Source organism: Ipomoea nil, unplaced genomic scaffold (genome assembly GCF_001879475.1).
Source record: "Ipomoea nil cultivar Tokyo-kokei standard unplaced genomic scaffold, Asagao_1.1 scaffold3069, whole genome shotgun sequence".
Classification (NCBI taxonomy): domain Eukaryota; kingdom Viridiplantae; phylum Streptophyta; class Magnoliopsida; order Solanales; family Convolvulaceae; genus Ipomoea; species Ipomoea nil.
In genome coordinates this window covers 6,809,616-6,820,864 of record NW_017619497.1, presented here as the reverse complement: position 1 = coordinate 6,820,864, position 11,249 = coordinate 6,809,616, and the positions used below count along the sequence as shown (strand labels likewise).

The 11,249-nt window shown below is 35.2% G+C and overlaps 3 protein-coding genes across 6 annotated transcripts; 1 reads left to right on the top strand and 2 right to left on the bottom strand.

Moving 5' to 3' along the window:
* Positions 1-2,419: 2,419 nt before the first annotated feature.
* Positions 2,420-7,367, bottom strand: LOC109164592 (putative lipase YOR059C). Of its 4 annotated transcripts, none has more exons than XM_019313104.1 (11): positions 6,992-7,360; positions 6,052-6,196; positions 5,230-5,297; positions 4,544-4,614; positions 4,128-4,391; positions 3,515-3,678; positions 3,369-3,424; positions 3,238-3,290; positions 2,906-3,077; positions 2,705-2,802; positions 2,420-2,621 (listed from the first exon to the last, which is right to left on the bottom strand). In XM_019313104.1, exons 2-11 carry the CDS (start codon positions 6,192-6,194, stop codon positions 2,502-2,504), a joined length of 1,209 nt encoding a protein of 402 aa, XP_019168649.1. In that variant the 5' UTR covers positions 6,195-6,196; positions 6,992-7,360; the 3' UTR covers positions 2,420-2,501. The 4 variants fall into 4 exon arrangements, with proteins under 4 accessions (XP_019168649.1, XP_019168650.1, XP_019168651.1 ...); XM_019313105.1 differs by having other exon boundaries at positions 2,423-2,621; positions 2,909-3,077; positions 6,992-7,356; XM_019313106.1 differs by having other exon boundaries at positions 2,503-2,621; positions 2,701-2,802; positions 6,992-7,367.
* Positions 7,368-8,069: 702 nt separating this feature from the next.
* Positions 8,070-8,911, top strand: LOC109164979 (pollen allergen Che a 1-like). Its single transcript, XM_019313553.1, has 2 exons — positions 8,070-8,300; positions 8,377-8,911. The coding sequence occupies exons 1-2, from the start codon at positions 8,123-8,125 to the stop codon at positions 8,727-8,729; spliced, it is 531 nt and encodes a 176-aa protein (XP_019169098.1). The 5' UTR covers positions 8,070-8,122; the 3' UTR covers positions 8,730-8,911.
* Positions 8,912-9,516: 605 nt separating this feature from the next.
* Positions 9,517-10,338, bottom strand: LOC109164914 (dof zinc finger protein DOF1.5-like). The gene has a single exon (XM_019313472.1). It carries the CDS (start codon positions 10,207-10,209, stop codon positions 9,688-9,690), a length of 522 nt encoding a protein of 173 aa, XP_019169017.1. The 5' UTR covers positions 10,210-10,338; the 3' UTR covers positions 9,517-9,687.
* Between the last annotated feature and the right edge of the window lie 911 nt (positions 10,339-11,249).

Here is an 11,249-nt window from a genome sequence, read left to right as displayed (position 1 = left end):
AGTGTATCTCAGTATTGCTCTGCTTGATTTTTGGTTGATGAAAATCTCGATAATTTATATTGTTTTAGTCCAGAAAAGAGACAAAATTCTTAGTGGAAATATCGAAGTAGTAAGCTTTGTATTAGCCATCAAAACTATGATTGTACTTGAGCATTGTCATCTTAGCTTTCAACATTTTCTTTATCTGATACATGCCGCACAGCTCCAAACAATAAGATTACAACTTTGTTTAATTTTTATGAAAAGTGACTCGCTGAATCCTTTAAATCCAAATTTATTTTTCTTCTTCTTTATTTTATATTTTATGCATGGTGTACAATTAGAATATAAACTTGATGAATAGATTAATACAATTACAATTTTTCATATATGCGTATCTAATTACTCACGCTTCCAAATGGAATCAGATTTGCCACTGCCGGCCTCGTGATCTCAAATTATATATATATATATATATATATATATATATATATATATATATATATATATATATATATATATATATATATATATATATAGAGGGATTCCCGTGCGGTTGTGCGGTGGACCGTGGACGCACATTAAGCATTAAAGCACACAAAAAAACACCAACACAAACCCGTGCACCTTAAGCACACACCTCATGCACCTTAAGCACAAAACATACGCACATTAAGTCGCACCTTAAGCACAAAACTCACGCACCTTAAGCACAAAACACACGCACCTTAAGTTTCAACAACTACTCACATTAAACAGTAAGCACAAACACACGCACCTTAAGCACAAAACTCACCACCTTAAGCACAAACTCACGCACCTTAAGCACAAAACTCACCACCTTAAGCACAAACCCACGCACCTTAAGCACAAAACTCACCACCTTAAGCACAAACTCACGTACCTTAAAACCGCACGGGAAATATTTGAGAAGATGGATCTGTTTAATACGAATAAGCTTTTCTTCCATTCCTCAGAATGACTCATTGCTCGAGTTTACGCCCTTCGCTCAAGGATAGGACGCGCACAGGAACTTAATTTTATGTGTGTGTGTGTGAAAAATGTGGAGTTTTTTGCACTTTTGGTCCCACGACTATAGTGACACTAGCAGAATTGATCCACGACTTTTGAACCTTGCAATTTTAGTCCACGACTATTGATTTTTTTGCAAAAATGGTCCTTCCGGCCACTTTTCCGTCAAAATTCCACCGGAAATTTTTTTTTAATCCATTTTTAACAGGGCCAAAATTGATATTTTACTTATCTCAAAATATAAAGGAAATACATAAAACGGAAAGGTAAAAGCGATTGCATTTGAGAATCTCCGCCGCTTCTCTCGCCGGAAATCTATACAACGAAGCTTTTCCAATGTCTTCGGATGATCCCGCAGGCGTGCTGGCTCCGCCTCCAATGCTGCTGCCGGATTACCCAACTAGCCCGGGGAACGCCACGGCCGCTCCGCCGCTTACTGACAGCCCTACCTGCTCCAGGAACTCCGCCGCCTGGGGCAGTAGTATGTAGCCCAGTAATATTGTATGTAGTCAAATGTCAATTTTTTTCTTTTATTTTTTGAGATAAGTAAAATGTCAATTTTAGCCCTGTTAAAAATGGATAAAAAAAAAAAAATTCCGGTGGAATTTTGACGAAAAAGGGACCGGAAGGACCATTTTTGCAAAAAAATCAATAGTCGTGGACAAAAATTGCAAGGTTTAAAAGTCGTGGATTAATTCTGCTAGTGCCACTATAGTCGTGGGACCAAAAGTGCAAAAAACTGAGTTTTTTGCACTTTTGGTCCCACGACTATAGTGGCACTATTAGAATTGATCCACGACTTTCAAACCTTGCAATTTTAGTTCACGACTATTATTTTTTTGGCAAAAATGGTCCTTTCGGCCACTTTTCCGTCAAAATTTCACCGGAAAAAAATTTCTTCATTTTTGAAGAGGGCTAAATTTGACATTTCACTTGCAATAACAACATCAATACTCCAGGTTTGCAATACACTATATATAAAAGCATATTCTGCACTTTTCGTACTAGGCAAATTTAGCTATTTTAGCCCTCCTAAAAAGGAAGAAATTTTCCTCTAGTGAAATTTTGACAGAAAAGTAGCAGTAAGGACCATTTTTACCAAAAAAACAATAGTCGTGGTCTAAAATTGCAAGGTTTGAAAGTCGTGGATCAATTCTGATAGTGTCACTATAGTCGTGGGACCAAAAGTGCAAAAAACTCTTTTCATGTATCTCAATAAACTTTAAAATTAAAATAAATAAGACAACAGTATCATACATAAGTACATGATTTAAAAATAATTTAACTAAAAGTTTGAATTTGAGAAATAAAATTACTTCATAAGCTAACCTTAGGTGATAAAAATAAAATATATAATTACAAAAACAATTAAATATGCTACATATAATAAAACTAACATAAAAAAAAAAAAAAATATTACATTTTAAGTAAAAAGTATTACAGGTCTCACACAAGCGTAATAATATTGTAATGTAAGTACAGGCCGGGGATTACAAGTTGGCAGAAATGAATGTGTTGGATCGTGCTTGTAGCTTCTCTTGTTGCTTTATGGTGTCTGCAACATGAGAAATGACTCCAGTTCCAGCATTATGAAGCCATTCATTCTTCACCTGTTTCAATTCCACAAAACTAGTACTACTATCAACAACATACATTATACATACAAGAGAGACCAAGAAAACAATGTACATACATGTATATTATTATGAGCAAAGAAAGGCCAGAATGCTGAGTGGAAGCTAACATCGACTTTCCTCCACCCTAATTGTTGCAAGCCGCGTGTCATTTCCTCTGTTTCAAACCCACGATTATATTAATGTCTTCTTCTGGTTCTGTGTTATAGAATCAGAATAAGCATTGCCAATTGCCATGTATTAGTATTATTACTACTACATACCTTCCATGATTTCATGGTATTCTAGTGTATTCTGCAGGCTGGGTTCATTTTGGGCAGCCTCCTTTGCTTTGGCTGCTTCGGGAGGGAAATGAGGACCATCCGATGAAACTGGAGGACAATATTCGACATCTACAACATGCTTGTAGCCAACCAAAGATCGTTTAGGGGGCTGAAAAAGTTACGAAACTTCAGTTTGGTATGGTATGAAATTAAGCACAAAACACAACTTCCAGCATGAAAACTAAAATCCATCCTTTATACACCAAAATCAAAATCCATAGTCATTTTAACTAAAAGTATGTCACAAATAAGTAGATACCATAAATTACCTTGCGAAGCTCTGTCTCCCTTCTTAGAGAGGATGTACGCCAACCAACTATATCTAGGCTATGTCAAGGATGTAAACCAACCAACAAGTGTAAAGATTGAATTTTTGAAGGAGAAGAGGAGAGTAGGATACGATCATAAGACACATTTGCATAAATGGCACGGCATGTGAAAGCACCAAGTGCAGATCTTGCACAGGAAAGAGAAGATAAAGTTAGTAAAAAGCTCTAATAGAGATAAATAGAAGCAAAACATAAATGCATTTTGAAAGTATCTTACATAAATTTCCCATCTTCACAATCCGATGCCATTCTCAATAGAAGAGGTGGCATATTTGGTTTTCCATCTGTAAGGAAGAGCTGCCTACCAGTTTGCCTAATAAAAAATGGGGCCATTGGTGCAGCAAGTTTTTCTAAGATGGGTACTCCAAAGAGAAATGGAAGCTGAACCATAAAACAAAAACCAATTGTCTGCACATCAGCAATCCATTCCTTGTAATCTATCCTACAGCTGCAATAATCTTAAAAGTTTATATATTGCGGTTTTATAAGAAACAGACTAGAATAACTTTCAATGTTTTCCACTAAAAGGATCATTGTGCACATATCACACAACATGCTCTTTAATAAAACCTGGCATGAAAACCATGAGATTATTCTTTTTGAAATCACTGATCTTTAAGTACATCACCTCTTCTTATTTAGAATGGTTCTAGGAAAACAAAGAAAAAAGAACCTAGGGAACAGAAGCATTCATCAGCAATCAAATGAAGAATAGTCCAATGTCATTTAATATACCATCCAATTATGTGAAAACTACCAATAATTCAGAAAATCATGGAACACTGCCCTATCATGGTTGCAAAAACAAAACATCCTCAGAGACAACAAACCTGTTTGTTACCTCTGACTCCAAGATGGGGGGTAGCCAAGGTGATAAAATTAATTGGTTTTAGCCCAGCAATCAATCCTTTATTTGAAGAGCATACTGGCTTCCCATTTGCAGCACTTGAAGCAACCATATCTTGGGACTGATTGCTAGATATGTTCGGAGTATAAAGAGCAGCAACTGCATATCTTGCAATCAACCCGCCAAGTGAATGGGCCACAAAAGAAATCTTTTTTAGGCTCTCTGACTTTTCCACAACTAGCATGACCTGCTTATGTTATACTTGATTAAAAGATGGAAGATAGAAGATTTAGATGCCATAACCATTGATATAAATTTTTACATATTAACACAACTAGCTGCACCAACAAAGCCCAATTTCCAAGGTTCATAAATAGACCAATTCATTTACACACTCACTTCATCTGCCAGCCGCTTTCCAGCTCCATCAATCCCAGTAAATGTTTTGGTATATGTGTTGCAAGAACTTGCTGCAAAGAGAAGAACACAATGTTCTATATTAATCTAGAGAACTTGCAATTTTCTTAATCAAAAGAATTACATAGTAATTTATCATTCATCACAGGAGATTCCAATACATAATACATAAGGAAACAGAAGAAACTGAGCAACTCAAATCTGACAAATTCTGTCAACAATAGCAATTTAACAAGGTTATGACCATAAATTGTCATCCAACTAGATTTTGACACAGCAGTTGATTGCATTTCCTTTTTCACTTGTGATAAAAGACAAAGTGGACAATTCTGTGACCAAAATGCACTTTCTTCCAAACCACTACACTCGTAATAGTACTGATTTATGAAAAATAAAGTAGTCCTTGGTTCTGATCTCTTCTCCTTACACTCATGTTAGATACAGTATAATTCAGGATCATGAGGTGGCTGTAGCTTCTATCTATTGCATCATTCAGCCCATCATATCATAATTAATAATAATACATCAGATACTTAAAGGGTATGAATGTATGATGACACTTTTTCTTTCTTGTTTAATAGTCGTATAATTGGAAACAGATAATAACAAACAAAGGTGAACAGAAATATGAAATTATGAGATTCAACACATTCCAATTAAAAGAATACCATAAATCAAAAAATTTCTTCCCAGCCGTCTCTTCAATTCTGCTTGTGCATAAGTCCAATCACTTGTGCTGCATCACTTCAAGAACTCAGTGAAAACAGAAACAGAAAATATACCAAATTTCTAATTGACATGTTAATAGACCATGAACGAAATAATCAATCAGACTGAAAGCTATGTTGAAACTATTGAGATCAACTAAGAAGGCAAGAAGAAGGGAGAAAAAACAAGCTCTCATAAAACATACACCTTCCAATTTTAGTTATCCTTCCATATTATGACACTCTCTCATCAAATGACAAGCTCAAAGTTTACACATCATGCTAAAATTATAATTAAGGGGAAAAAAATTACATATAACTTGAAGTTAAAAATGAAACTCAAAATATAATACTCTCTCTCTCTCTCTCACGAACAAAAGTCAATATTTTACTAATAATGTATAGAAAGTCAAATGAGGACATCAAATATGGAATTAGCCCATAAAAGGGAAAAGGAGAAAAGCTGATTATACTGAACTTTTTCACCATAATGTTATATACTTTAGGAACTTGTCTGAGAACATACCAAACAAATGAGAAAACCATAAACTACTTGGTATGTATTTCTACAATCAAACCAAAGTTTACCAATCAATTTGACAATTTCCATGGCACAAGGCCAGACATGCATCTGTCAAATTCAATTTTGTGTCTCAAGTAACTTGTTTGTTTTTTTTCAGTAAACCTAGATTCCCTTTGTCACATACACCTCAGCCATGGTATTTATTGAATTGTAGCACAGAGAAAAGAAAATTAGCAATCTTTTGATCAAGACCTGCTTACCTTGCCAAGATTCCATGAACAAGGACAACAAGATGATCTGGTTCATCCTCCAAATGAATAATATGGTTTGGTAATACAACATCTCCATGAGTTGTACTCGTAGCAAAAGCTTTTAGCCTTCGATTCTTCCAAATATTGTCCATGCCTGCAGAAATTTAGTGAAACCCAGAGTCTAGAGTAATCGCTAAGTATTGGAAGTAATAAATAATTGATAATTCCAATCATGCCAGGAGAGGCAAAGCATGAAAAATATAAAATCTGGCATAGCACAAGTAGCAAGATAGTTCAATAGGAACAAGGCAAGATTTTTGTCAGAGAGCATATCATTGTAGACCAGAGTGATCAAGTGCTGCAAGTGACTACCACTACTCTACAAGAAAGGGAGCGACAACCAAGTTATTGCTCCAAACTGTGGAAAGTAGAAAACGATCTCAACACCTCATGAAGAGTATGATCATAAGGCTTGTGAAATATATTCATAACAATGCATCCTCAGCTTGCCCCATCCAACATAAAGCAAATACAAAAGAACCCTTAAATTTTGTAATTGAATAGAAATTTATCTTTGCTTATTGCAATAACATTTTCTCCATATTATATACGAGAAATCAAATTAACTTAAGTTTAGGCAGTCGCGAATTTGGCGGGAATAAACATTCTTAACTCTGAAGGGTTTGTTCATTTAGCAATTTGGAACCCTATCTAGATTCCAGAAAACTATATGGTTCTACCTACAAAACCATAGTAGAAAGAGCACACATCCAAACATGAAATGGACCATCAATGCCGACCTTAAAAATCTCAACAAGAGCAATAATTAACACATGAAACAATAAGAACAATACTTTCAAGCGTCAATCATATACATGCCAGCGAGAAATTCCAAATATTTGATACAGAGAGAATTGATGAAAGAGGGAGAAATAAAGGAAAATTTTACCAAAAACGCTTTGCGAATTTCCAGCTGAGCCCTAGGCGGCAAAAATCCGATGAATACCAAGACGAGGTACAGTAAGGTTAACAAGAACAAGAGGTGGCGGATACGGCAAGAAGGGTAATTCGAGGCGAACAAGGAAGCAAAAAATGCGTATGGCGCCATCATTGTCGTCGATAGATATATATGGGAGTGCGTCTCTAGAAGATTTGTTTAGCTTCAGTCCTATTTGCTCGCATGAGCCTCTGATGGGCGTGACGTCAGCATCGCTCCCCATTCTCCTGCTTCATATCCTCTGCAATTTCTGCCCCATAACCTTTCTGCCGCGCCCATTTTCAATCAATTAAGCATTTATACGACTTCAGTCCAAATTTTTCATTGATATTATATTGCAGATTACATTTGTCAAATTAATTAATTAAAGAGCAAATTACAGTTTTGGTTCTATGATTATAGGAGCCTGTTAATTTTGGTACGTCATTTTTTAAATTGACAATTTAATCCTTTAATTATGATTTTTTTAGTACATTTTGTCCTCCCGACCAAATCACATTTGTCAAATGAATTAATTAAATTCTGTCTTAAATTTCAATACCAATAAGTCCATAAATTTATGGATACGAAAATAAAGAAATTTCATTCAGTTGAGGTGAATATGCATATAGATTTGAATGATTTCGAGTTATGTGACAAATTGGCACACTTGTAACGTTTGATTTATGATTGGAAAAAGTATTTTCTGATTTACAGCAGAAAAATTTATTGTCGTGATATACATTATGTGTTTTTAGTGAAATTTGTGACTTTATTAATAAAAAATTATAATAAAATAAATTAATTTATGTTATTCATAGTTGATTAGCTTATCAAATAAATAAAGTCACTAGACAACTCACATGTGAAAGACATTATTAATTCGAATATAATGTAAAAGAGGGGAAAGAGAAAAAGTCAAAGATAAAATCTTTTGCTACTTCCATGGAATTGGCTCTCCCTCAGCCATTAAAGCTAGAGGATAAATCTCTGCCTCTCATACAAAACCGCCATGCACACATATTTAAACCACACCCCACCAACAACTTCTCAAACTCATCCTCCTTGATAAACAATAACATAAAAAAAATAAAATTGAAAAAAATGGCAAAAGTTCAATCTGCACTCCTCATCGCCGCTGTCATTTTCTTAGTCTCCATGCTCGGCGTCTCCGGCGCTGAAAAACCTGCCGCCGGAAAATCTCGCTACAAGGTCACCGGAACAGTTTACTGCGACGTGTGTCGCGCCAAATTCGTCACCAGAGTCGCAGAAAGGATGCCGGGTATTCTTTCTTTCTTTTTTCTTTCCTTTTGTTTTCCGGTGATTTGAATCTGAATTATATTCATGCATGCATGCAGGCGCGAAGGTGAAGCTGGAGTGCCTGAACACCACCAACGAAAAGGTGACGTACAGCTTGGAGGGCGAAACCGACAAGAACGGCATGTACCACCTGGAGGCGGAGGGCGACCACGACGAGGACGAAATCTGCGGCGTGAAGCCGGTGAAAAGCCCGAAAGAAGATTGCAGCGAGGTGATAAAGGACATGTGGGCAAAAGAGTTCACTAGAGTCACCCTCACCGCCAATAACGGCTTGGTTACCGATACCCGTAAAGTAAACCCTATCTTGTTCCTCAAGACCAAGCCCATTGCTGTTTGCGCTGAAGTCTTCAAGGAATTGCATTACATCCCAGGAGAAAACGTCCATCCTTGAACAAAGATCTCAGTTTTACTAGTCGCCTCACAAAAGAAATAATCCAGCATATATGGTTTTTTAGACCATTCTATGTAACACATTATATATAATACTATAAGCTCTTTTTTTTTTTTTTTTTATGTATCTGAATTTGTGTCAGTTCTCTCAAAAAGTATTATATTTTCTCACATTCCGAGGCACACCCCTCTGAGTAATAACACAAATTTACAACAGATGATGTTGTGAGCATATTTACTATGATCTTCTTAAAATAGTATGTGCTCTTTTAGGATTTGATTCTTGTTCTGGAATGCTACTAATTAATTAATGGTATCAGATGCCTTAAAATGGTATTTCTACCTAAAATAATGAGCAACCCACTGTTTTCAATAATATTACGGAGTTTTTCAAATAAAATTATTGATTCTCCATCACCAGAAGCCTGAGGGGTGTTTGGTATGATGGAATTGTAATTAAAATTCTTGCAATTCTGAAGAATTGCATTCCGCAGTATTACCTAAGGAATTGCAATTTGTAATTTCATGTTAAATTACTATTTTACTCTCATTATTATTATTCATTTTTTTCCATTTCAATTCAACCTGTCTATTAAATAGTGTAATTTAAATTCCACTCTATTATTTTCTCACGAAATTACAATTCATTTCCTCTTATTCCCTCCTAATTTGCCTGGATAGAGTTGAGACCAATCTAGTAGTAGTATATGTAGAATTTTATGGTGTCATAAAATTTATTGGATACAATTTTTCTTTTTTGAAAGATTATTTTGTTGAATAAAATAAAATTTAGGACGGCTGCAACTATTGTTCCATTAATGAACACGTTGACGATAGGTTGAATATAGACATGGAAATAACCTAAGCAGCAAGAAGTGTTTTTTTTTTTTTTGTTGAACTTCTTTAATTCTATTTTCTTACTAAATATAGAATAATTGAGCTACAGGACAAAAAAGGAATCAACAAGGTTGACTAGCCGAGATCTTCCTTCTCCTCTTGGCCGGAAGAAGATTACGGAAGCCTCCGGCGCCGGCGACGCCTTGCTCCGCCGCGTACCATTCCTCCACCGCCCCATCCAAGTCAAGATTTTGCAGCAACCCAGAAGCATCAAACAGGCAACCCTCCGACAACCCGTCTATCATCCCTCGGCACGGCGGTTTGTTTTTGCGGCGGCCGGCCCCCACGGGGACGTTCCGGAGAGCTCCGCCGGCCGTCCAGTACCTCTGGCAGCCTTTACAGAAGTGCCTGGGCTGGTTAACATTGTAGTTGTTGAAGTAACAAAACTTGGTCTCCATGCTCTTGCACCTCGGACATGGAATCACCTTGTCGGGCCTCTTCTGATCCGCTGTGCTGCCATGATCGCCGTCACCTTTGACCTCTGATTTCTCCTCCTCGGATTTCTTTTCTTGGACAGTTATTATTGTTGCCCCAAAGAGCTTGATTCCCTGTGCGTTGTGGCTGTCTTCAACCTCTGCCATCATAGAAAGAGAGAGAATTTTAGGCTTAATAGGACTAAGATAAAAGAAGCTAGAATTCTTATGCTTGATGGGAAGGTCTCCAAATCTATATATATATACACACAAGTGTGTGTATGTGTGGGGATATAGATATACGTGTATATGTAAGCACTGAATAAAGTAAAAGTGAAGAGGGGTTGGGGGGTATAAAGGAGAGGAAAAGTTCATGGATGCTAGGAGGCAACAAAAGTTAAAATATAGAAAGAAAATTAAAGATTCATTGGGTGTATGAGCATATATGGAAAGGAAAAGTACTCTTGAGATGACATACTCTCTCCACATAATGTGTATTAAAAAAAAAAAACAATAATGTGTATTATTGATTGGACAAAGGGAAAAAAGTGAATAAAATTTAAAATCAATGATTAATTTATGTTATAAATTAAAGCATAGGATAAAAATATGTATATTAAATTAAATTTATTGACAAATTAAAAAAGAAAACATACTTATAGAGATTAGTATAGGAGAGATATTGAAAATTATTTATAAGTGAGATGTCTATATATATATATATATATATATATATATATATATATATATATATATATATACACACATAATTTAGTCTCTGGTAAAAAAAAAAAAAAAAAAAAAAAACTTAAGACATACACTTATTATTAATTATATTATATTTTTTGTTTTATTTTATTTGTCATATTTACTATTAATTGGTCAAATCTTTTTTTTTTTACTTATTTTTATTAACATTTAAAAAAAATTAAATTTACTTTTGAGTATTTAATAGTATTTTTAATGTAATTTTTAAATATATAAATTTTACATAGTAATTCTAAACTTTCTATTATAAAAAAAAAAAAAATTATGAGCCAACAAAACAGGGCCACTACACTACCAGCCACCACCAAAGTTTGAACCTTAGTCTCTTCTTTTAAATACTGCCTACTAAACCATTGAGCTAAGTTCGTATGGATGAGTATATAATATTCTTAAATAACTAATAGGAGTCAAATATTTTTTGAGAGTGGGGAGCATTGATAAAG